Here is a 26,458-nt window from a genome sequence, read left to right as displayed (position 1 = left end):
TCAGGCTCAAATAAAGTCACATCTTTTCAGGGGTGAACAGCAGCGTCCCCCTGCCGGGTCAAGACAGACTCCTGCCTTAGATATTCTGTCAGGACATGATTTCATTTGTTTTTTAATCTTTTACATCCATTCTGTGCTGAATGTGTGGCTGCTTCTGCTTTATGACGTGTTTGAGGTTTGCTTCATAATATTTTCACGCTCTGCCACCTGGAATCACCTGTGGTGAGGTCTGATCTTCTCACGACCATGTTGACGGATGTCGATCCTCCCGTTTTCTGCCGTGTTTAGATGAACGGGTCCAGTGCGTCTCTACCTCTGAGGTGCTTAATCGCTCGTCTCCCTGGAAGCAGGAGGAGCAAACGGCTGGCCGGACCGAAGAAGAAGAGCAGCAGCTGCATCCCAGCGATCCTGATCTCATCTAACCTGCAAAACTAAAGAAATAAATCACATATCTTCAGGAGGGAAGTAAAGAAATACTGTTCCAAATATGTTCTTCCTTACCCAAAGTGATTCAAAACATTATTCATTCCAGTTTTTTATGCATTTGGAAATAAAACGACAACTATTCTCACTGTGCCCTGAGGTAATGAAGTTAAAGTTCAAGGTTTCAGTTAAATTAGCAGTGAGTTGGTAAAAGTATTGACATTCTTAACTTTGGAGGAAACGCAGATGAGGCGACTTCTGAGGGGAAAAACACTGAGATAAAATTACAAATATATTATAATAAGTATTGAAGTATTAAAGGTGCATTAAGGAGTTTTTCAACTTTAAAAATACTTATTTTCCACCATAAATATGTTCCAAATATTCAATGATGTGCACAATGTGCCCCGACATATTCATTGCTCGTACCGCTAACAGCGCTGAATTGTCTCTTGAAAGTCAGAGTGCCGGTCCGGCTCCAGAATCTTTAGGGGAGAATTTGAGATGATGTGACGTAATGCGCCTCCCGCTGGCCTGACTCGCTTAGCTTTCGTTTTGTCCGCCATTACTCCGCCAGATGCTTAGTGAGCAACAACTGAGCAGGATCTTCCAGAAAGTCAGAACAGACCGGCTTCTAGCACTGCAGCTCCACACAGACCCACCAGGGAGAAGAAACTTACATTTTACTCGAGAACTACTAAAAGAGCGAGGAAGGAGTTCCCCTCTTCGTGCACGAACGTGGACGCAAGCCACAGGTACGAGGCTTCACCAAGCTGCAGTTAAGCCCAACGCCTGCAGGGGGCGGTGTTTCGCATAAAACGTGCAAACTCCTTAATGCAGCTTTAATTATATGTTAAAAAAAAAAGTTTGAAAAAGAAAACTATTTTTAGGGGACGTTGAAACTTTTCTGGAGACGGTGTTCTACAGGTATAAATATGCACAAACTGGAACTACTTCTAGTTTATAATGATCGTATTTGTCACGTCTTTATCATTTCTAAATTCTCTGAACTGTCCTCATGGAGGTTAAAACGACTGAGCCAAACCGAGGAACGAGACAGAATGAAGGAAATGTTGAAATGTGCCTTTAAATGGAGGGAGTAAAATAAAAAGAATAAACAACAAACATATTAGGCAGATGATAATAGATGAAACACTGCCAGGCCGACGGTGGGGGGGGGGGGGGGGGTGATGCTGAGTCACTGGGAAAAATGAGAGATGACCACCGAGCCCAGAACAACAGCTGCAGAGAAGACAAGCACAACAAGAGCTCTGCCAACCCAGACTCCAACACCTGAGAATCTTCTAATCTTCTAGTGAGGGAAGAGGCCTAAAATAAACCGACTCCACACGCAGAGCGGCTGCAGCAGCGGGATGCTGCTCCGTCCATCAGCTAGCAATCATCAAGGAAACACTCATAAACCTCCGAGCTTCGCAGAAACAGACAAACCAAAGCCGAGCTGACCGGCCGAAGGATCCCGTTCAGGAAAGAATCATCTGGAGTGTTGTTTGTTCAGAAGCTGAGGCACATTCATGTTCCTGTTCTTGTGTTACACGACACGCCGGCCTGTTTGCTGCGGTGAGACAGTTCTGCAAACATCCCTGCTGCCATTAAAGCGTCACACACACCCCTGTCACGACCGCCAAAACACAGCCGGGACACACACCCCTGTCACGACCGCCAAAATACAGCCGGGACACACACCCCTGTCACGACCGCCAAAATACAGCCGGGACACACACTCCTGTCACGACCACCAAAATACAGCCAGGACACACACTCCTGCCTCTGCTGGAAGGGGAAACAGATCGATGGTTTCTGATGATTTATTAGAAACACATTTGAGTCGGGATGTAATTTGTGAGAAGAATTTTCAACAAGGAAGAGAAATGAAAGAACAAATAAGAGTTTTATCCTTCTGGAATCACGATGATGATAAAACACAAGTGAGTCATGGACACGCAGTTGGTACTTCGCAGCTGTTTTCACCTCACGTGTTTAATCATGTTTCTGATGTGTCGACGGCCTTTAACGTCTGAGGTCGAGCAGGAGTGTGTGTGTGTGTGTGTGTGTGTGTTACTGTCCACAGGGCATCATCTCTCAGACATTTCACTGTTTCCAGTGCAGCAGACGGTCCCAGATCATCCAGAAGCTACTGTTTAGAAGCTACTGCACTTAAAGAGCATCTTTTCTAAATACCAGAAATGTGGATTCTGACGTGAGTTTTACCATCAGTGTGTGTGAAGTGTGTCGAAGTCTCGCTTCAGATTTAGATCCTTCACTGCATCTGTCCAGGAAGCCTGGATCAGGAGACGGAGCGGTTTAGGTTCAGCCGACCTGAATCAAAGAATCCCCGTCAGACTCAACAGTTTCTGCATCACGTCGGACAGTGACTGACCCCATCCCCCCTCCAGACCCGGGCCGGATCCCACCCCAGCCAGCAGGTCTCGCCCTCCACAGGTGCTTCCTCATGACGGCAGTCTCACCTCCCGAATGCATTGAACAACAGCAGGATTCCAGCAGTCCGATGTTGGACTGTGTGGAAAATGACCTTCTCCTGCAGCCTCCGTCGCACGACGACTTTTTTTTTTTTTTTCCCAGAACAATTTCTAACAACAAACAAGAAGTGCAGCTTGGCCCAACAGCTGACACGATCAGCGGTGCTTCTTTACTTTTCGTGGTCAAATTTGGCTTTTCAGAGAGATTTCTTTCTCTTAAATTCAGTATAAAGCCAGTCAGCGATGTGCTTCTTCACTTTGACAGTTGATCCAACGGTGCAGTCAGCCGTCAGTCTCAATATGAAGGTTAAAGCATTAGTGATTAAAACTTCGCCGATGCGTTTAGCAACTATTTTCAACCCATTTAACGGTTATCAGGTTTTTTTCCTTCATCAAGAGGCGACATTAAGTGTCTTTTAACCACCAAGAACACAAACTCCTCATGAGTTCAGCAGAGTCCCGATTAAAATCTCTCACATGTATTTCAAACCAGCAGGAAAACTGCTGAGAGTCATATGAGACACACAGACTGCAGGATTCTGCCTGAAATCCTGCTGTCATAACCGGATTCTGGATTAGAGTTCGGCGAGCTCCTCTCCATAAGAGATGCAAAAAACATAAAAAAAACCCCCCCCCCAAAAAAAACCCATGTATTTTCTCTCCATCATCTGTTTACATGAAGGAAATCTGGACGAATGAAATGATGAAAATTCAACGGCACCTCTGAGGACTGCTGCAGGTGGTCATGATTGTTAAAGAGCACATTCCTGATTATTGTTTGCATGACGTTCAGCCAAAACGAGCCGAGCATCAAGTCACTGGAGGTAAAACATCAGCTGACTTCCTAACGAGCTGGGCTCATCTGAAGCAGCTGAACACAGTGGCTCTGCTCTCAACCTGCACTGAGCCCCCCCCTGCACTGAGGGCCCCGCCCCCCACCCCGTCTCCCCCGTCTCCTCTCCAGAGGGCACCGACAGCTCCGGAGACACTTTCTGCCCCTGAAAGGCCTAAAAGCAGAAGAAGGAACGAACATCACTGACTGAACAGAAGAACAGTCGGTCGCCTCAAACAGATAAAAACACTTTATTTCACTGGTTCTTCCTGGGGACTGAACAGGAGGACGTTCTGTGAGCGAGTCCCTGGCCGTCCCCGGCCGTCCCCGGCCGTCCCCGGCTGCCGTCCCCAGCCGCCGTCCCCGGCCGTCCCCGGCCGCCGTCCCGCCGCAGGCACCAGTTCAGAGAGAATACTGGACTGTTCACACGGCCGGGCGGCGGAAACCGCCGCGGCCAGTCCGGCAATACTGCAAGGCCACGGAGGGCTGCGCTCACACAGCAGGAGGAAACGTCTGTGTGCCGCTCCACGCCGCGCACGGCGCCGACCGGCGCTGAAACAACAAAACCGTGCAGGAAATTCTGTTTAAATAGATCCGAGTGTCGTCGCTGCTCCGTCCTTCAGAGAGGCCTTCTGCTTCTCTCAGTTCAGTTCAGACCTCTCTGGGAAAATAAATTATGAGAGAAGAATGGAACGTCCCCGGCAGCGGTCTGCCGTCTCAGGACAGAGGACAGCCCCCCCCGGTCCTCCTCCTCCTCCTGGTCCTCCAGTGTGTGGAAGCAGAAAGCAGAGGGAGAGACGGCGCCCTGCTGACGGGAGTCATCATCTGACGCGCAGCCGGGACATCATCCACTCCAGACCCTGACACAACCTGGAGCAGAGAGAGGAATCAGAAAGGCTCCGCCCCCCGCCCCGCCCCGCCCCGCCCCGGGCGCAGTTCTTACCCCTCCCCGGTGAGGGCGCAGCAGGCCTGGATGTGCCACTGGTGGTCTTTGACCGAGGTCAGCTGGAGGCTCTGGGAGATCTCGGCGACGGACATGCAGCCCTTCACGTCCTGCTTGTTGGCGAAGACCAGCAGACCCGCCTTCCTCAGGTCCTGGACGAACAACCGCAAGCGCGGTGGCGAAAAGCCGCAACACCGGGAGACAAACAGCCCTCGTCACTACAGCGTCACACCCAAGCCTCGGGAGCTTGATCCCAACACAACACCTTCAACTCCAAACCGCGGCACGGTTAACGCCACGATTAGAGCGAAGAATAAAAACCTGCCAGGAAACGTTCGGGACAGGTTCAAACACAGAGAAGGAACAGAATTTAAGGGGATGGTTTTATTTTGAAAACCTAAAAGTAAGAAGTGTGTGTTCCTGTTTATGGAAGAAACTCTGAACTGCAGATTTACTTTTTCACTGATTTTCTTTGTTTCACTGTATTGTTGGCTGTTCCTGTTATGCTGTGATTATTACTGCTATTATCGTCATATTCATTTTGAAGCAGGTGTTTTCAGGTGGTAACTCAGGTAAAGTGAAGGGGCGGAGCCAGATATGCTCCGACTTCCTCTTGACTCTATCATTGTTGCTTTGTTGTTTTATGTTTATTGAATTTATGTCTGTAGTTTAAAGCCTAGTACTGATTAAATGTTCATGTTCAAAAATAAATTCAGTTAAAAAAAAACGCCGACTCACTTCATGTGCCAGCATTCTGTAGAGTTCTTCTTTGGTCACGGAGATCCGTTCTCTGTCGGTGCTGTCCACCACCACGATGACGAACTGTTCAGAGGAGACGGCAGGAAAACCACAGGCGGTCAGTAACGATGCTCTCAGGCCTTTCAGGTGAAAACCTGCTGCTTGGAAAAGACGTCAATTCACGCCGAGCTGTTGAGGACGATACAGTCAGCAGCCCTGGGTCTGTTACTGATACCCCCCAACCTGGCCCCTCCCCTCTCCTCATCCCCCCCAACCTGGAACCAGACCCAGACCTCTTGTCTCCAGAACAGGATTTCTGCAGTGACACTGAGGCTGAGAGAGGACAGATCCAGATCATACCGAGGACAGCAGCTCCATGGGAAAGAGGGAATCGTGCCGCCACCCTGAGCGCTTCCTGCTTACCTCTGTGTTAGTGTAGTAGGTGTTCCAGGAGGACCTGAGAGACTCCTGGCCCCCGATGTCCCACATCAGGAAGTGAGTGTTGTTCACCACGATCTCCTCCACGTTGCTGCCGATGGTCGGGGACGTGTGCACCACCTCGTTCATCGAACTGCAACGCAGAAGAGGGCAGAGACTCAGCCGACGATACGGATCGTCACACCGTGACAACAGGCGAACGGTGAAACGGGTGGCTGTGGATCCTTACAACTGGTAGAGAATGGTGGTCTTCCCAGCGTTGTCCAGGCCCACAATGATCACTTTGTGCTCTGAAAACAGAAGAAGACACAGACCGTCACCGAGGCGGCATCAGAGGACTGCCGGAGGTCTGCGAAAGTAGACCCAGAACCATGTCCCGGGACGCTGCTCCCTGAAAGGACAAAGATCTGAAACGTCGGCTGAGCGGCTGCAGAGGAACAGTGACAAACAGAACCGACTGAAGCAACAAGCGCTTGGCTCTATAAACTAAACGTGACGTGATGCCCAGACAGACCCAAGCCGCATTACAGCTTTAAAGGCTGTTTACGAGTACAAAACTCCATCATGCTGCCATGTTCAAGATCGTGGAAAGAATTTCTAAATAGAGAGACGATCAGGAACAAAGACCAGCAGGAGTTTCTAGATTTGAAGAAGAGAAACTGGAGCAGGACAGAGTGAAACCCACTCAACACACTCTCTGTCTTTGTTGTGGCGCAGAGTGTTTGTGGTAAAATAGAGCCACAATAACCTTTACAATTGATAATAATTCAGTTTATTAAAGTGTGTGTGTGTTTTTGTTTTTTTTTGCCTCCCGAGTGGAGCAGTAGAATAAAGTGAGTCGTAGCAGACTGACAAATGAAAGCTACTTTTTTAAATCCCCAAATATCTTAAATCATTCTTTTTGTCTCCAGATGTGATCGTTTACACCAGAATAAAAACTCGTTGAGCTTTGATTAGGTCAGTTTAATGATACGTCGCTCTGTCGCTCTGAAGGCAGGGAAAGTGTTTTTTTGTTTTTCCCCATTCTTCCGTGATGGTTAATAGTGGAGATTAATTCAAACATTGGGATTATTGCAGGACTGGTGGAGACGCAAATGAACGATTCAGATCGGAGTTTCGGTGTGAATTTAGGAAATACAGTTCATCTGTCACTTTCTGCACTGCTGACTTTAGGAGTTCTGACTTTACTCTTTCACTGTCATAATATATTTCACAAACATATCTCTCCATCTCTGACAGCTGGGAGGGGATTTTTTTTTTTTTTTTTTTTTTTTTTTTTGAAGCCGCAACACCTTGGTGAGACGGAGCTGTTCAGCCAATCAGGGAGCTCTATTCCAGGGGTGTGGACAGCTCGGCTCTCAGCTGATCGGCGCCTCCTGGAGCTCCACACACCACAGGATTTGTGATCAGAAATATTAAACATGTTCATGATCTACGATCTCCCCTTCCGACGCCTCCCGAGAGGCTCCGACCGGAAAACATCTCTCGGAACCCCCGCACACCAGAGGACGGGCCCGAACTCATTTGCATACTCCCGACAGTAGGACCTTGTCGGCTTCGGTCGGGAGGAGAAGATCGGGGCAAAATTCGGCCTGATTCGGACTTAAACTGACCCACAGGTTGACGTGACCCGCCCACTTTCCCGCCACAAAAAACCAAAACAGACGATAGAACTTCCGGGTCACGGAGATCGAAGAAATTGAAAAATCACATTAAAGTCTGCTCTGCGGCCGTATTTCAACTTTCCTTCATATGATCTGTCTTAACAAACGGGATATTGAAAAACAAACCAATTTTCATTCATTTGTTTTTATTTTAAAAACAAAAAAAGGAAAAGACTCATTTTTCAATATTTTGTTTTTTGATTCTTAATTGAATATTAATTTAACAAATGATACACGGATTCCTTACACTTAAATGTTTTAGATTTTCTTGTTGTGGCGCAGAGTGTATGTGGTGACCATTTCTATATTTACGTGAAACTGAACACTCAGTCCAGAGAGAGATGATCTCAACATAAAGGTCGGCATGGGCCGGTTACCGGTTCTAAGGGACACCACGGTATGAAAAGTCAAGGTTTCAAAACCACTAAATTTTCCGTCATACCGTTCCGGCGGTATGAGCAGTTTTTTTATGAGACGCCTAATCAGGGAGAAAGTAGCGGTCCCTCACGCTGTCTGAAGCTGCAGCCTGAAGGCAGACATGGTAACTAGCTTGCTAAGGATTTATCTTAGCATGCTCGTTACCATATCTGCCTCAGTATCTGCCTTTCCTTTTCTTCTCTTTTTTTCTAATGGATGTGGGATTTAATTTGTGCAATTCTTAAATGTGAAGGGGTAGATTTAATAAGTTCTTCGAACTTCTACCTGCTCCTTTTTGAGCACAGTTCAAATATTACTGTACTACTACTATAAATGGACAATTGATGTTATTATTGTTGCTCAAATAAAGAGATTGATGATTGATTGATTGATTGATTGATTGAGTAAAAATAAGTTATCTACAACTTTTTTCTTTCATCAGTCTTTATTGCTAAGATTGATAACTGATTACTCGCTAACATGATGTGAGGAAGAGAGACACAAGTGTAATGTTTTATTTTGTATGTCTTTTTTTATTTTTAGGACAGAAAAAAGCAGAAAAAATAAAAGACTGTTCAATTGAAACGTTTTTTTTTTGTTTTTTTTTTAAATACAGACATTCAAAGTACACATTTTAGAGCTGCAATCATAATTTCGTGAAACCGTGATATTTTTGCCTCAGGTTATCATACCGTCAAAATCTCATACCGGCCCATGCCTACATAAAGGTGTCTGAAGGAAAACGGCGACATTCAGACGTGACTTCAGTTTAATAACTTCACTGTTAAACCTGAAAACCTCGAGCGTCTGTGAATTGACAGAGGACTGTACCGTAGCAGACGGCTGACAGAGAGAAAAACAGCAGCCTGAAGCACAAAAGAAAAAATCCCTTTGTCACACAGGTGCATGAAAACCTCCATGCATACATTCTTCTCACTGTGGCATGTCTACACGCAGCTGCAAGGCTACCACAGGAAGTGAAAAGGCACATTTTTCTGAAAAGGTTTGACTGTTGAGCATAGGGATGGGTACCGAATTTCGGTAATTTTTTGGTACCGACCGAATTCCCGCTGAAGTACCGAGTATCGATTCACGGGAAATCCGTCGGTACCACATTTCGGTACCTGAACGCACCTTTTTTTTTTGACCCTGAACGCACCTTGACATTATGCATCGGCAAGAGCGGAGGACACGGTGACGCGGTTACGTGGGTCCAAAATCTTCGGAGTATTTTGACTCGCAGACTGGGATCAAATATATAATGTATCGGGAGAGCGGACACGCACACGGGCCGTGAGAGCGGGGGGGGGGGCGCTTGTGGCTGCCGGCCGGAATAGACCCCACTGGCCTGGAACACACCGGCCGTTCGGGAAACCTCCCGATGGCCACCCCATAGACATATGGGCCACCTCCCCCCTGTTCGGAGTTGTTCGCGACAAGCCGCTTCTGCGGCTTCTGCGATGGTCGCTCCCGCTGCATGTCACTTCCTAAACAATGCTCTGCACATGCGCGGCTCGAAACAAGAGCGCGCATCGCGGCAGTGACTCGACACGATATGTCATCACGCAAAAGCGGTCCCACGTGGCTTTTGATTGGCATTATGAATGCCCAATTACGAGTTGGAACCAGACAATTCTGATCCTCCAGTATACCTTTGAGTGTTTACTGCAGAGCTGCCTGGTGCTGCTAATGTGAAACATTTTATACAGTTATTTATTCTGAAAGTTGTTTGTTACTGTATGGGCAGCAGGTGCAAATGTGAAACATTTCATACAGCTATTTATTTTGAGTCTATTTTTATTATGTTATTTATTGTTATTTATTTAAATTTTTTACTTTATCCCCACACACATTTTTCTCAAGTTCTATATTGGAGTTATTTCAGTTGATGTTATTGAAGCATAAATGTTGAAAAATCTGAAGTTTTGACTATTTTTTTAAATATACAAAATAACTAATTACCAAATGCATACCCCCCCCCCCAAAAAAAAAAAAGTATCGAAAACAGGTACCGAAAAATACCGGTATCGATTCGCAGGTACCGAGTATCAGTATCGTATCGATTCAGATGTGAAAGGTACCCATCCCTAGTTGAGCATAAAGCACGTTCCTACAGCGCACGTTAAAGCAGAGGCCTGCTCTTCACCCCGATGATCCTCCACTGGTTTCCAGAGGAGAGGGAGAGTCATTTTAACCCACATTTGAGCCGGACAGAAGCATGACCGCAGTGCTGCCTTTTCACCTCTTTTCTTTTTCAGACCAATGATATGATCCACAGAGAAGCGGGTTCCCAGGGACAGCTGGACATCAGGGACAAGCTCTCTTAAACTCTTTACTGAAGGTGTGATTCAGTTTGTGTTTCGCAGCATTCAACACACTCGTGGCCCCTTTGTGTGATCAACAGTCCTTGATTGTAATGGCTGACAGTACCGGTGAAAAACATCCTGCTGCCATTGTGTGACTTCTTGGTTTGTTCTGCTCGCCTGAGTCCATCATGTGGGGACGGCTGTTAAGACAAAGACTTCCTGAGGCCTGGAGGTGCAGCTGCGGTTCGAAACAGGCTGAACAATAGAAGCTTCACACACTGCAGGGACGGGATGGACAGACGCAGACAGCCGTCCACTTCAGACAGGTGCAGACAGAACGTATGGCTCTCTCATTCACACTGAACGGGTCGTCCCAAATATGCGGCAGAACCGAAAAGGAGATGAGAAGAGGACTGAAATCAGGTTTTTCCTAATTTCAAGGCTGCTGCATCGGTTGAACCTGACCGCCACCTCCATGGGCTGACATCCTGACACGTCTCACACACATCAGCAGGTCGAGCTGAGGTCTGGGCTCCCACTTCTACAGCGCCTGCAGCTCTGGAGCCCCGAGTTAAAATAGAGACGACACTCTCGATTCACAGGCCAGGCTAGTTTTCAGCAGTGACTCTTGTCTCCTGGCGAAGGTTAAGACAGGGAAAATAATGACCGCAATTACGGTCAAAATGCTGAATTAAGGCTAAAAAAGCAAAGACAGCTAAACTGACTAAAGCTGCTGGGTGTGGGGGAGCAGGCTGATGGAGATTTCTAAGATTATGCACGCCGACCTTGAACGGACTGTGTTGCACTGGCAGGAGATCAATTAAATGTAATGTAATGAAATTTACGCGATGAAAAGAATCTGCCTGATAATCATACACACCTTGATAATAGCCGTTAATCTCTTGAGGAAACACCCTCCCTTTTCCACAAACACACCTCACCCGCTCAAATCCAACACATCCTCACGTTTACACAGCCTGGGTTTGGAAAATGAGCTGAAAAATGATGATATGGTGAAAAAAGGCTCACTTGGCTGAGAATCCTGCATGCGCTGTGTGAGCTGCGTTATCTTCATTCTAAAGGTTACACTTATTCTACAGCTCCAGGCGGACTTTATATTAGTCTTTACAACAGGATCCGAAGTCGCCCGGCTTCATTTCAGGGAAATAACAATGGCTCGTATAAAAATACCTGGAAACTTGTTCCTGCTTTGCATTTGGATTGTCCTGATGTAAGTGAACAGAGCAGAAACTGGATTCATTCTTCTTTCAAATATTCCACATTTTCCAGAAACAGACTTCATGAATAAATAAAGGCTAACAAAAATACGTAGAGTACTATTAGAAGAACACCTAGAAACCAATGAAATCAGATAACACGTCTGAATATGGGGAGTTCAGCCTCTTTCTCACACAGTGTCTCATACCAAATAGTTAATGAAACCAATCTGAATGTTAAATACACAATCAGTTAAAGTCTGGTGTGCCGATGCAACAAAGCAAGTATCTGTTAAAAAAATAAAGATAAAAAAGATCAAACGGAATGTATTCAGCCAGTTAAGCAACAGTGAACACGGACTGACAGCAGACTGGTTTTATTCACGGCTCCATGACATTAAAATGACTTGAAATGAAAATAACGCAGGAACATCTGCCAAACACTGAGAGGACGACTCGCCAAAGACAACTGGCTTCTGGATTTCTAATATTGGGCAACACTACCGATATAAGCAGACAACAAGTCACTTTTAGACCCACACACCAGTGTGTGTGTGTGTGTGTGTGTGTGTGTGTGTGTGTGTGTGTGTGTGTGTGATTTTCAGTTTCACCCATTCAGCTGGGTTAGGGTTCACGATCAGCCTGATTTCACTTCACGTCAGTGCAGAGGTGTCAAACGGCCTGGAAGAAGCTCCAGTCCAGCCCGCCAAACCACTGAGCAAGCAGTACAAATTTCAAAGGAAGCATTGATTATTTGTTTTTTAGCAAGTCACGGACACACTGAGCCCCGAGCTGAGAGGTCACCGGATGCAAGTAAAACGCCACAAAATGCAACCGTTACAGATGTTTTCCACTGTGTTATGGTTTTTGATCCCAACTGTTCAGACAGACATTTTCATGATGTATGGTACTACAGTCTGATGTCCCCTGAGCCACAACAAACAAACGACAGGTCAGATTTAAAAGCTTCTTGGCACCGTCTGACTGCTGCGACCCACGTGAGGTGAAACCGGACCGTGTGTGAGCTGAACTGAACTGAAATGTTTTGACAGGCCCGTTTCTGTTTCAAGTGAAAACATCATTTTAACATTTTCATTTCTGAAAGCTTTTGCTTTTCCAGGTCAACATTTGGAAAATGATGTCCATTTACACAGAAACGCCAGAACGCAGCCTTCATGCTGGCCATCAGCCACATAGGCAGACCAGAGCGACACACCGTAAACACCAACAACCACGAGAACACTGACATTCAGATGGAAAGACCACCAAACTGGACTGTTATTATGGGTACCACTAAACCCTAAAACTACCAAGTCCAGGAGATCTGGACAGGAACCAGGTCCAGGAGCAGGACCAGGAGACTGGACTGGGAGTCATGACACTCTGGAGGAAACATTACTGTTATTGTCCACCTACTGACCACGTGCAGAGCTGCTTACAGGGACAGGTTCACCGGTCCAGCAGCTTCCTCCGTCTCCATGGAGACAGAACTCCAGCGTTTTCAGCGGCTCTGAGCACCACTGACATGTAAACTTACACCCAGTATGCAGTGGTCGTTTTCCATTTCACTTAAAAACGCTGTCATGTGAACAGAGCCTGAGACTTCCCAGACCACTGATGAATGGTTTGTGACACTTGCTCTGCTCAAGAAACTAATCTAGACGTGCAGCATTTAAACCCAGGACCTTAAAGCAACACTGAGGAACTTTCAGTTTTCACTGATTTTGGCGGCACCAGTGGACAAAGCGGTAGTGTTTTGCCTGAATGAACACTACAGTTCCCATGAGGACTAGTGTGTGGCGTCGTAAAATGCTGCTCCCGGTGGCGTGCTGTCGGACTGAACTCGCCTACATTTGTTTCCAGTGGCTGTGTGAAGGACGGACAGCGACGAGGTCATGAATCTAATGGTGGCTGAACAATGTTCTATCATGATGTGATGCATGCTGTAAAGCAGTCCGCACATTTGGAGTTTTTTTAGTGTGCAGGGTTCCTACCACCCTCCTCACAGCTGCTTAGTCCAAGTGAAAGCAATACTGACGCCCTCAGGCTGTGACAGAGGGTCATTCAACTAGTTGTAAGTCGATGTATCATCACAAAGATATTAAAATGTTTTATTAAGGTTGAAAAGTTCCTTAGTGTCACTTTAAGACCCGACACCTCTGGTCTCAGTAGGGGTGTGTTGGCACTTGGCACTGATCTTCCCTCCATTCCGGTTAGTTGTGAACCACAGAGCTGGACAGTCATGTAGCTACACCTCACCCACACAGGTGTGATCGACTGACTGACTGCTGGCCTGGCAGAGCCAGGGGAGCGCAGAGTGTGGAGGGTGGATCGATCCTTATCGGCTGCAGCGTCGTGCTGATGAGGCTGACCCCGTGTGTTGTGTTTGTGAGCCCGTCTCCTCTCAGCCACGGCTCGGTCTTCATGTTACACGGGTTTCGTAACGACATGCTGACTGTCCCAGGCTCGGATCACACAGATCACCTGGCTCCACATACCTGCACAGCCGGACCGCATTAATAATACAAAGTTAACGGAGTTCACTGCAAACTGCACTGCTCTCCCGCCTGCTCGATGGCGAAACACTGGCAACGAGGTTACAACCAGGGGATAAATACACAAACCAAAGCGACACGTAAAGGCAGTTTTAAAGCGAAAGGAGAGATATATGAGAGCTAATGGGCAGAAAGCTGTTCAAGCTAGTGAAAAGGTAGCATGGCCTTCTCTTGTAGCCCCATGAGTTCGACAAATTTTAGGAATAAACGTGAGTTCCCAGTCTTACCTTGATGATTAAAAAGCCTCCAGAGCTTCGTGAATAATATCCCCATGGCTGACGAGGACGGCTTTCGATGCCAGCTTGTACGAATCTCCTCCAGCTAGCTAGCGATGATAGAACTGAGAGGCTACCTTTAGCCAGCTGGCTAGCTGCTAACTACAGCGACGGGGAGCTGCCGCGGCTTTTCGGGACGGCCTCCATTCTTCTGTGGAGTAAACTCAGCTGATCCTTCCCCCCACAGGTGGCGGATGTCAGCGTGGCGGTGGATTTGTCGGAAGGAGTGACAGTGAGCGCAGTGAGCCACGGAGCAGCCGGAGGTTTCCAGCTGGCTGTGGCGAAGGCGCTGCGCTGTCAGAGCTGCGCATGCGCACAGGCGCCCCTCAGGGGCACAACAACATGTCACTTTCGGTTTTTGGTTTCATGTAATTTATTTGATTTGATTTGAAATGATTCGCTGATCGATTCTGAAAGATTAATTTTTAGATATTTTCTAAATTTATTTCATTTGTTGTTTGTTTCATATCGATGTGATTTACTTTGGTTTATCCGGTTTCAACCATAGATTGTAAATTGTAATAATGTTTCAACAGAATTTATATTTTATGTAATTTGAAAATATTTTTGAACTCTATTTTCATTTCATATATCGTTATTTCTCGTCCGTTTTTGTTTTACTGTCCTTATTTGTCTATTGTCAATGGTGTCATTAGGTGTAAGTTTATTTGGTAATCTGTGGTGTGATTACTTTCTTATTATTCTGTTTTGTTCAGTTATATAATTTTGTTTAAAATATTTCTTACTTATTTTGAATACTATTATTTAGATTTACTGCATTAATATATTCTCGTTCAGTTCAATTTAATGTGACTCAATGTTTCAATATAACTTTGATGTTTTTTTGTTTTGATTTTTTAAGCTATTCTGTTCACTGCAGAATTTTTTTTTTTGAGTTATTTAAATGTTAATTTACTTGTTTTCTTAATTGTAATTTCTTTTATTTCATTTATGTCATTTTCATACATTTTAATTTCATATTTCTTTTCTTGTTTTCATGTAGCTTGTTCCATAGATTGTGATGATCTGGTGCAGCATGGTGCTGGGTGGTGCCGGGTGGTGCCGGGTGGTGCCAGGTGGTGCCGGGTGGTGCCAGGTGGTGCAGGGTGGTGCCAGGTGGTGCAGGGTGGTGCAGGGTGGTGCAGCATGGTGCCGGGTGGTGCAGCATGGTGCCGGGTGGTGCCAGGTGGTGCAGGGTGGTTCCAGGTGGTGCAGCATGGTGCCGGGTGGTGCCGGGTGGTGCCGGGTGGTGCCAGGTGGTGCCAGGTGGTGCAGGGTGGTGCCGGGTGGTGCCAGGTGGTGCCGGGTGGTGCCGGGTGGTGCCAGGTGGTGCAGGGTGGTGCCGGGTGGTGCCAGGTGGTGCAGGGTGGTGCCGGGTGGTGCCAGGTGGTGCAGGGTGGTGCCGGGTGGTGCCAGGTGGTGCCGGGTGGTGCCAGGTGTTGCACGGTGGTGCCGGGTGGTGCCAGGTGGTGCAGGGTGGTGCAGGGTGGTGCCGGGTGGTGCCGGGTGGTGCCGGGTGGTGCAGCATGGTGCCGGGTGGTGCCAGGTGTTGCACGGTGGTGCCGGGTGGTGCCAGGTGTTGCACGGTGGTGCCGGGTGGTGCCAGGTGGTGCAGGGTGGTGCCGGGTGGTGCCGGGGTGGTGCAGCATGGTGCCGGGTGGTGCCAGGTGGTGCCGGGTGGTGCCGGGTGGTGCCGGGTGCTGAAGGGTGGTGCAGGATGTTGAAGGGTGGTGCAGGCCACGCAGTGGTTGTTTCGACAGTTGCAACATGTGCAAAGTCAAAATTCATATTTTGTTCACTCAATTGAGGAGACATGGAGCTCCAGGTCGCGGAGTCAGGTGCCCGTGAGCCATACAATCGGACCTGTCTCTCCCACCTCTCTGTCTCTTAATTCATGCTGTCATCTGTGCACACCACTCATCCTCATCATGCAGGGTTAGGGTGGCTCCAGCTTCCTCCTGGGAGACGTTTGGCACCTGGAGCTGCCGCCTTGGTCCTTGGTGATGGATGGACAGGTGAAACTCACGCTGCGCCTCGCTGTGGCGCATTTAGAGGTGAGGAGAGGCGTTGATTTGATTTATCACCACTACAGTCGGCTTGTTAAACCCAGCGTCTGCCCCCTCTGTGCTACTTGTGCCAGTGGGAGCGACGGAGGGAGGAAAGAGAAAGATGAATCAGTCAAAGAGAGAGAGAGAAAGAGTTGTGTGGGTTGAACCATCAGTGGCCGTGCTGAGTGACGGTCTGACACCCCTGGCTGCAGGCAGAGTAAAACCCAGGGCTTTCCTTATAACAGCATAATGGCAGTTTATTTCATTACGTTGTAAAATTACAGTGCACACAACTGTGAATCAACGCTTCATTCTCTCACAGGCAGTATTTCAACTGTTGCTTATGCTCCACTACTTTGAAATAACAACAATAAAAGCTACTGTATATGGCAGAGACGGACAGAAGTCTCATTGCTGATTGTCGTCATGAGATCTCTGGTCAGTTAATAACCATTAAAAAAAAAAACCTTTAAATATCTAACTAGCAAATCACAACATACAAGGATATGTCATTAAATGGTAACGTTATATTAAATCCTGCATTAGCTGAGAGCATGTGAATCAAAAACGCCCCTTTTAGACGGTTTGTTGATCAAATGAAACACTTCAATTAAAGAAAGTGTGGAAGTGGGGCAGGTGACAAACTGCTACTCTGTTAAAGCATTTTAGATTTATTCTAAAAAACCCTCATATTAAAGTAAGTTTATCTTTTTTTTTTTAAATCAGATATAGGAAGGTGTGTGCAAGGCTGTGAAAGATTTGGAATGTTAATTTACCGACTGAAAGTGGAAGTTCCCATAAATCCAGGTTTCTCTCGTAGCATTACTCTGGCTGTATTTACACGTGGAAGCGCTCAGTGTGAAGTCCTGGCTAACGGCTGGCCTCTCTGCTCTCTCCTGCTGACCTTCTTCTTCTCTCTTCACATTTTTAACGATTTCAGATAAATTTATTTCTATTTCAGTTAAATTCCCATCGGGTGGAGAAACACATAAAACGCTACAACTTCTGGGCCAGAACGACCGCACTTTCCTGAGAATTGGAGCTTTCTGCTTCATCGGTGTGTTTCCATCATATTAAGGAAAGGGGGGGTGGGGGGGGCAGGAAGCTGGGGGGGCAGGAAGCTGGGGGGGGGCAGGAAGCTGGGGGGGGGGGCTGCTGCCTCAACCCTGCAGAAAACACCACAACACCGTCCATACCACTTTAAAAAAACAAAAAACAACAAAAAAAAAAAAACAGATTAGGAAATCTCTGGGTTCAGAAGGAGCTTTCACAGGATTCAGGACACAAACACACACACACACACACACACACACACACACACACACACACACACACACACACACACACACACACACTGGAGGAGTGTTAAGGAGATGCTGGGTGCTTCTGCCGCCTGGAGGGAAGGTGCAAACCACAGTCTGTGCTCATCATGGCTGCTGGATGCAGCTGCCTGCATGCTACAGTAACAGCTGAGGGTCCAGGAGATCCTGCTCGTCCGGGTCCAGGTCCGGGTCCGGGTCCGGGTCCAGGTCCGGGTCCGGGTCCGGGTCTGGGTCTGGGTGCAGGTCCAACTCCGTCCTTCCCTTTACAACAACCTCCAGACTCTTGTGCTACACGACAGCAGGAGCCGGACTGTACGGAGAAACACTCGCTTGGTGGGGGGGCGGGGGCGGGGGGGGGGGGGGTTCAGGCACCTGGCTGGGTGGGTCAGGGGTCAGGCACCACACTGGACTGAGAGGTGGTCCCAGCCGATGAACGGGGCTCCTGCGCTGGCGGCGGGGAGCCGGGGAGACGCCGGTTCAGAGCCGGTGCCTGGAGTCCTGGCTGCCGAAGCCGCCCGGGGACCCCCGGTTACGGTGGGGCTTGTAGGCGTCCTGGTAGGCGTCCTGGTAGTCCTCCTCCACCAGAGGCGAGTGGTCCCTGCTGTGCTGCGAGCCCGACGACAGGCGGTTGCGGTTCTTGCGCGCCCGCTCGTTGTGGTAGTTCTCGTCGGCGGGCATCAGGCCGCGGCGCTCCGCCGCCGGCGGCTCCGCCGTGCTGTGGTTGCTGTTCCGGTTCCTTTGAGCCTGTTTAACAGGAAATGCAGACTCAGTGTTTCACAAAGAACAAGCTCCGCTCCAGGTTCAGCGGTCTGGATCTGAGTGTTTCAAGAAAGACGGAGTTCAAATGGAACGGATGAATTCTGAAGTCATGACTGAGCATTCACCCATCACTCATCCATCCATCATCCATCCATCCTCCACCCATCACTCATCCATCCATCCTCCACCCATCACTCACCCATCCATCATCCATCCATCTTCCACCCATCATTCATCCATCCATCATCCATCCATCCTCCACCCATCATTCATCCATCCATCATCCATCCATCCTCCACCCATCATTCATCCATCCTCACCCATCTCTCATCCATCCATCATCCATCCATCATCCATCCATCCTCCATCCATCCTCCACCCATCATTCATCCATCCATCATCCATCCATCCTCCACCCATCATTCATACATCCATCATCCATCCATCCTCCACCCATCATTCATCCATCCATCATCCATCCATCCTCCACCCATCATTCATCCATCCATCATCCATCCATCCTCCACCCATCATCATCATCATCCATCCCTCCATCACCTTGGTTTCCTTAACTTTTCCTAGCGCTGAACTTTCTTTCTGAAGGACTCTTGGTGTTGCTTGCTCGGCTCATCGCTCGTATTTAAAGTAATACTGAATGTTGTTAAATTTCAAGCAGTGAAATATGTGTGAATTTGGATGTAATGCTGCATCTTCAGGGAAGGAAAGGCAAATTATTCTCTAGCAGTGTTCAGACAGAAGGTGATACACGGTGCCTTAAAAGGAACAGGAAGAAAAACTTTCAGAGAATCTTAGTTTCAATTAATGAAAAACATTAAAACAAAGGCATAAAAAAGAGAATGAAGAAACTAAAAGCTTTAATGAAGCAAACGAAATAAAACCAGTCAAATCTATTGCTGAATGAAAAGTCTGAGCTCATAATCCTGACGACCACTGTTGACCTTTAACCTTGAGGAGGCACTGAGATATCCCTGAGCGACGCCTTGGGGTCAGACGGTTCCATTCCGGCCGTCTGGGGGAGTCGGAGGTTCAGGGCTCACCTGGATGGCGGCGGGGTACGGGGAGAGCGCCGTGGAGCCCAGGTTGCGTCCCAGCAGGGGGTTGAGCGGCGTGCTGAGCGAGGTGTGTGTGGCACGCCAGTACGCCTCCAGGTACTCCGCCAGGTGTTCGCAGGCGTCCTCCAGCTGGTTCTCGTCCAGGATGATATCGAACATCTCCTGAGGTGGGGGGGGGGGGGGGGGGGGGGGGCAGGACAGTGAGCGGCGCCGCTGCTCCACGTGGCCCTGAGATCCCACTTCACCCTGACGTCTCGGTTACTCACAGAGGGACACTGGGACAGCTTCTCTGCCGCCACCAGCTGCACGTTCAGGTGTTTGCTCTGAGACTTTCCTCTGGATTTGATCAGCCGCTGCAGGACCTGCGAGAAGACCAGCAGACCAGTCCCTCTTCCGTCAGCAGCGTGTGTGTCGTGGCGTGAAGTGGTGTGTCGTGGTGTGTCGTGGTGTGTCGTGGTGTGTCGTGGTGTGTCGTGGTGTGTTGTGGTGTGTCGTGGTGTGTTGTGGTGTGAAGTGGCGTGTCGTGGTGTGTCGTGGTGTGTTGTGGTGTGAAGTGGCGTGTCGTGGTGTGTCGTGGTGTGTCGTGGTGTGTCGTGGTGTGTCGTGGTGTGTCGTGGTGTGTCGTGGTGTGAAGTGGCGTGTCGTGGCGTGTCGTGGCGTGAAGTGGTGTGTTGTGGCGTGTCGTGGTGTGTCGTGGTGTGTCGTGGTGTGTCGTGGTGTGAAGTGGCGTGTCGTGGCGTGTCGTGGTGTGAAGCGGTTTGATGCCACATGCACTCTGGGGAGCTGTTTGGTTTGTGCTGTTTGTGGGAACAGATGCTCCGGTTCAGGGTCTGGAGCCACATGTGGCTCTTCAGCACCTCTGGATCGGCTCCATGAAGCTTCACAAAACTATTTAAATCATATTTACACTCCAGGGAATTTCCCAGAGGCTTCGTTTAGCTAAAAGGGACACGCATAAAAAAATCAGGAAAAATAATTAAACCCACAAAAGGCAGCCATTGTGGATTTCAATATGTAGCTGGAGGAGTTCCACAGGGTTCCTCACTTGGCCCTCTTCAATTCTCAGTCTTTATCAGTGACCTTCCTCTCATCTGCACAGACTGCAATATTCAACTTTATGCAGATGATATAATTTTTTACTGTTCCAAATCTAATATTCCTGATATCCAGGATTCACTTCCACATGATTTCAAAACAGTTCAATCATGGCTTCAAATGAGTAAAGTATTTCTGCTGAAACGTAAATTTCCAGACTGATCACTCGTTGTGCCTGTGGAGCAGTTTAACCATCTGGTTTATGGTTGGAACGACTCTTTCATTCAGTTCTCACACACTTTCTGTTACACATCAAATTACTTATCGCCCATAAATGCTTATTCAGTCTCACATTATGTCCTATTCTTCATTATGGGATAAAAGTTATCAAAACACCACAACCACCAATCTTCAACCTCTCAGGGTCAAAAACAAAAAGGAAAAAAAAAGACCCTAACCCTAACCCTATATATAACCTGAAATGGCCAAAAATAAATGATTAAAAAAAACATAAAAGTGGACGAAAACATATAAAGCTGCATAAAAGAACTTAAAACAGTTAAACAAAGAAACTTGCCAGTAAAAAGAACTTAATGGGATTGAAACTGAAAAAAATCAGGTACAAAACAAGTCAAATGTCAAGAAAGGTCTCCGTCCTGTACTGTGACGGAAACTTCACAAACGTTACATAAGGTTTAATGTTTGTATGAAAACTACATATGAAGCTTTATAAGCTGAGTCGGGCTCGTATTAAAGGTTAAACAGCTCCAGTTAAACTCCATTCAGTGGAAAGAGCTTCAGATAGAAACTCTGACTTTGACCTTTTAAAATCTCTTCCTCCTACAAACAGAAGGTCGGATTTTTTATTTTAATATTATGAGTCGTGGTTTCCAGCTGAAGAATCGTTATTATCCTCCAGCCGGTGATATAAAAGAAGCAAAACACAGAGAATCCATACATGACACAACAAATAAAAGAATAATTAGAAAAAAACCCTGCAGAAGCTCTTTAGGACGCTGATCAGAGACAAACGAAACAGAGACTCACTATTTCTGACAGAAACTGAAGCTGCAGCTCTGAGTGAAAGTTACAGAAGTGAATACATTAATTGAATTATTATTATATTAATTGTTGAGCTCAGTAAAACTATTTTTGTCATTTTGAAACCGTGTTTCATATTAAAAACAACTTGAGGCCCTTTATGGATATTAAGAGTATTCTGCAGGGAAAAGACGATCGACACGGTGAGCAACGTGTATTGACTCATTAATTTTAGAATTCATCCATGTTTAGTATTATTTTTCAGATTTGGTTGTCATGTTACTAATTTTATTTCTAATAGAAATATTGAACGTTTATTAATTTCACTGAAAACTTTTTTTTTCTTTTTTAAACTGAGATCCTACAGAAGTAACACAGCTTAAAGCGACACTTCAACATTTTGGCAAATTGGCCCATTTAGCACAATTCCTTAGTCATTTGGAACAGCACACTTACTGTTTTTGTGAGGGCGAGCTGTTGTTTATCCAGAGGCGAGTCGGGGAAGGTTTTCGGGACGGACACAATGGAGGTGGACGGTATTTTTGTTCCCCCTCGTCAAACTCATCAAATACACAATCCAACAACCCCAAAACACTTTGGTGGACACGTTATAATCCGCACATTCACTACGCTGTGAAATATTAATGGAAAATGACCAGATTGAGTCGTTTATGTGAAGATTGCTAAGACGGAACTACTTACTAAACATGGCGTCTGGGCGTAGTGATTTCAAAAGAAAAAGTAGTTCCCAGTATTTGCTTCAGTGTCGTAACGCTACAATATTATTTGTTGGTGTTCCACAGCGTAGTGAATGTGCGGATTGTAACGTGTCCACCAAAGTGTTTTGGGGTTGTTGGATTGTGTATTTGATGAGTTTGACGAGGGGGAACAAAAATACCGTCCACTTCCATTGTGTCCGTCCCGAAAACCTTCCCCGACTCGCCTCTGAATAAACAACAGCTCGCCCTCACAGAAACAGTAAGTATGCTGTGGAAAAGTATTTTTAAAGTTGAAAAACTCCTAATGCACCTTTAAAAGTTTTTGTTTTGAACCCAGTTTCAGCACTTTTCGATTCGTTCTTCTTTTTTTTTTTTTGATTTCCTTCATCAGTTTCAGTCCCTCAGTGAAACTTTCTCCCACTTTATTTTTATCTTGCCCCTGATAAAGTGAGCGTCCTAGCGGCGCAGGCCGACGGTACCTTTGGCGAGGAGACCTTGACGTGGACGATGATGGGCGCCAGAGAGGTCTTGATGAGCTGAGCCGGGTGGTTGATGGTGTCTGCGTCCAGAACCACCAGCTGCAGAGACCGGGCCAGCTCGAAGATCCGCTCGATTTCACTCTGGACCTCCGCTGCAGCAGGGGAAACCACACCCACACACACACATACACACACACACACACACACACGGCAGAGCCATGAGGGACGGCCCGGAGGACCCGGCAGCACCCACGAGACGTGCACATCATTGAGCGGGACGGTTCCTGTGGCTTTACCAAGACTGGAGCGGGTGTTGGATCTCTCAATGATGGCCCTCTTACTGGGGTTGTTTAGTACTGACCTCTTGGCCAACGATATGTCGGCGGTTACCCTGGTGATGGAGATTCTGAAAAGCGGCACAAAACACAGGCGTGGCTCAGAGAGCGCCGGCCCGGCGGGACGTCCGCTCACGTCCGCGGCTCACCTGCCGTCGAAGCGGTGCTTCAGGAAGTCGAACAGCGCCTTCTGCATCATGTCCGTCACCTGCGGCGGCGGCGGCGGGAAGAGCAGAGGAGGCCAGACGGACGTGAGGGCGCGCAAAACCAGACCTGGCACACACCTGCTGGACCGGGCCCGTCACACACACACCTGCTGGACCGGGCCCGTCACACACACACCTGCTGGACCGGGCCCGTCACACACACACCTGCTGGACCGGGCCCGTCACACACACACCTGCTTGGACCGGGCCCGTCACACACACACCTGCTGGACCGGGCCCGTCTCACACACACACCTGCTTCAGTAAAACCGGGACAGCTGACAGAGAGCCACTCCGGAGCTCCGGATAATTCACCAGCAAAATCCATAAACAGACAGACAGACATTTCTGTCTGGATCTCTAGACGAAAAAAAGCTTCCGAACAGGAGAGACACATGATCTAATAATCTGAGCCCAACCCCAGCCCAGTGGGCTGAACCAATAAAGTGACACAATAAGAATTTAAATTCAAATTATAAAGCTTTTCCTTGCTGTGGCGCAGAGTGGAAGTGAGGAAAATGTGAATATTTTCACAAAAACCAAACAACTTCTGAACAGAACGACGACAATTTCACATGAAGTCAATTTCAGTGAAAGCTCCTGGAGCCAAAAACAGTAAAATAAACATCAATATTAATCTGCATGTTTCCCAAACTCCCGGCTTTCAGGCTAATGCTAGGCAGCTAGCTTTCATCACAGCATCACTGATCTCTCAGCTCGGCTCTCGTGTTTTGTTGTCGCTACTCTTTAGAAATTTCTTTATAAAAGCATGTTATGCTTTTCTTTTTAAATAGCTTGCTTGGTGTTTTGGCCAGATCGGAGCCTTTTCAGGGCTGGTTTTGGCCCATGGGACTTATGTTTGACACCCCTGATGTAGAGCAACAGCAGGTGAACCAGCAGGAGATAATGTGTGACCTTCCACTGATGAACTGTGACGTTTGACTGTGATTTCAATCAATGGAACTTTCTTTATCTGCTCCACTGGTGAAAGATTTAAAAGATTTGTCTTTTCACCTCGACTTCATGCTGAGAATTCACACAGAGAGGAAACCGTCTCGAGAAGCTTCAAGCCTCAGCCTGAACAGACGAAAGGAAACAGGCAAGGCTTTGTTTGGCGTCTCCGTCTGTCAGTTGGGTTTGTGGGAAATGAGCTGGACGGGGACAGAAGCGACAGCAGCTTCATGTCCTTGGAGCGAAACACAGCGAGCTGCTGCCAGAAGCAGAGGCGGAGCCAGGATTCCACTTCTGCACCTTGAGACGGAAACATGCCGGAGCGCCACTTTAGAAGCGAATCGGCCGAGTCGCCGGGCGAGCACGGCGTGCACGACGCTCATTCCTCCACACATGATGAATGGACTCCAGCTCGTCCTCGGCTGAGAGCAAACGCTGCTGATGCTGACCGATGTTGGACCGACACGGTTCTGAACGTCTCAGCCTTCAGCTGATCCAGTCCAGCAGCTCGGGTTCAAATTCATTTCTGAAAGTGTTGCAATGAGACCCAGGCTCTTCTTAAAACCAGCAGCATCGCCCCCTGCTGGGTTTCCCCCAGAATTCCAGCTGTTCTGTACTTGAGCATCGCCCTCCGGTTGGAGCAGTGGAGGTGGAGCTGGTCCTTCCAGTCTCAGTCAGTCTCTCCAACTGAGTTCATTCGATTGATTTTGCTTTGTATTTAAAGCACCACTTCGTGTTTTTTACTTTCAAGTCAACGGAAAGAGGTCATTGTCTAGTGAAGACAACATGCTCAACAATGAAAGTTATCTTGCCTTCAGTTTTAGTAACTTGCAGAACGTATTTCATTAATAATTTATTTGTTTATTTATTCAGTCCAGAAATTTTCTTGTAAGTGTGTGCGTTTTTGTTATAGATATATTTTTTTATTTAGACTTTAAATTACATTTGACAGCTTTATTTTTTACTTCTCTTTCATTTATTAATTCAGTTTTATTTACATTTTTTAGGTTCCAAAAACCTTTTTAATATTTGTTCTAAAATGATTTTCTCTCGTGATTTCCTGATTTGGTTTGTGGTTTTCTGCACGGGAAAGAGGCAGAGCGCATAACTTCATTCTTTTTTCTGCTCCTGATCATCAAGCAAACAAAAACAGTTTTTATTTTAATAATGAAAGAAGTAAACTAAACTGAAACAAATATTTTAGCTACTGTTGGATTATTAAATTAAATTAATTTCAATATAATTGTATTTTATTGTATTTTACTGGTTGTTTGCTTTATTTTTATTATTGTATTACCATTCATTTCTTCACTTTGTTTGAATACAATTCAAGTTTCTGATAGCAACTGTTTCCTTTTTTCTCCACACATTGGACACGTTGTTAAAGAGCAGTTTCTTTACATGAATTTAGCCCATTATTACCAATCCCTTGGATTTCTGTAAACACCACGTACGCATCTTATTTTTTAACCTTAAAAAAAAAATCACATCATTTTGTGTTTCTAATTTAAAACTGTGCTCCTCCTTTTCAGACTGATGCAGAGGGTTGTTGCCACGGCAACCGCAGAATGAGAGGCGAGGAGAGGAACTCCATGACGACTGACCCCCCCCCCCCCGCCAACAGTGAGGGGCTGGCCCCGCCCACTACACCTCTCAGTTTGAAAGAACAAGCCTGGACCGAGACGCTGACGATGGAGCCGACAGACGGTTTAAAGGGAATGTTTCTTCAATATCTGCTGACAAACGGGAAACATTTCACAACACAGAACGTCTGTAAGGAGCCCACATGTCGACCTGACCCTGAAGGTTTGGCTCCGATTCGGCCGCGTCGGTAAACTGAGAGCACGACTTCCTCTAAACTCCAAAACCCTGGAGGACGTTCCACTCGTTTCTAAATCTATGTTCAGCTGAAGAAACGATCCGAGTCTCTGAGGATTCAGGAAGAGAAGCGGCTTCTTCTCACCTCGTAGCCTTTCAGGGAAGGTCCCACCAGGACCACAGGCCTCATGGAGGGAACCACGTCATACGGAGGGACGTGCTCGGCCTGGTGGACACACACACACACACACAGACACACACACACACACACAGTGAGGCTTTGATATCACTGGCCCACGGTCACGTGCAGTTTGAGTCTTTTCTCGGTGAATCTGCAGGGCTGAAAGCGGATCCTGTTCGGACTGT

The 26,458-nt window shown here is 47.2% G+C and overlaps 2 protein-coding genes across 3 annotated transcripts in view; both read right to left on the bottom strand.

Annotated features, from left to right (window-relative positions):
• Nucleotides 1–3,963: 3,963 nt before the first annotated feature.
• On the bottom strand, nucleotides 3,964–14,603 carry arl5a (ADP-ribosylation factor-like 5A). The gene is made up of 6 exons (XM_030112761.1): nucleotides 14,259–14,603; nucleotides 6,102–6,162; nucleotides 5,858–6,005; nucleotides 5,435–5,518; nucleotides 4,697–4,848; nucleotides 3,964–4,623 (listed from the first exon to the last, which is right to left on the bottom strand). The coding sequence occupies exons 1-6, from the start codon at nucleotides 14,302–14,304 to the stop codon at nucleotides 4,575–4,577; spliced, it is 540 nt and encodes a 179-aa protein (XP_029968621.1). The 5' UTR covers nucleotides 14,305–14,603; the 3' UTR covers nucleotides 3,964–4,574.
• A 3,086-nt stretch (nucleotides 14,604–17,689) lies between these two features.
• Nucleotides 17,690–26,458, bottom strand: part of cacnb4a (calcium channel, voltage-dependent, beta 4a subunit) — a 31,483-nt gene continuing 22,714 nt past the window's right edge. Inside the window, exons 8-14 of one of the 2 annotated variants that reach the window (XM_030112745.1) lie at nucleotides 26,238–26,318; nucleotides 23,267–23,325; nucleotides 23,079–23,188; nucleotides 22,783–22,934; nucleotides 19,774–19,870; nucleotides 19,494–19,669; nucleotides 17,690–18,420 (exon numbers count right to left, since the gene is read on the bottom strand). In XM_030112745.1, coding sequence (XP_029968605.1) covers nucleotides 18,154–18,420; nucleotides 19,494–19,669; nucleotides 19,774–19,870; nucleotides 22,783–22,934; nucleotides 23,079–23,188; nucleotides 23,267–23,325; nucleotides 26,238–26,318 — 942 coding nt within the window. In that variant the 3' untranslated portion in view covers nucleotides 17,690–18,153. Of the gene's footprint in view, nucleotides 18,421–19,493; nucleotides 19,671–19,773; nucleotides 19,871–22,782; nucleotides 22,935–23,078; nucleotides 23,189–23,266; nucleotides 23,326–26,237; nucleotides 26,319–26,458 lie in introns of both variants that reach the window. The other variant, XM_030112747.1, reaches the window with a different exon arrangement.

Source organism: Salarias fasciatus, chromosome 16 (assembly GCF_902148845.1).
Source record: "Salarias fasciatus chromosome 16, fSalaFa1.1, whole genome shotgun sequence".
Classification (NCBI taxonomy): domain Eukaryota; kingdom Metazoa; phylum Chordata; class Actinopteri; order Blenniiformes; family Blenniidae; genus Salarias; species Salarias fasciatus.
Note: the sequence above shows the minus strand (reverse complement) of the source record. Positions and strands in the feature narration are given on the sequence as shown.

Excerpts from the sequence above, each read along its gene's own strand:
- arl5a (XM_030112761.1), bottom strand. The coding sequence starts at position 14,304 with ATGGGGATATTATTCACGAAGCTCTGGAGGCTTTTTAATCATCAAG. Across the intron at positions 6,163-14,258 it reads GAGGCTTTTTAATCATCAAG|AGCACAAAGTGATCATTGTG; the intron begins GTAAGACTGGGA and ends TTCTGTTTTCAG. Across the intron at positions 5,519-5,857 it reads CCTACTACACTAACACAGAG|TTCGTCATCGTGGTGGTGGA; the intron begins GTAAGCAGGAAG and ends TCCTCTGAACAG.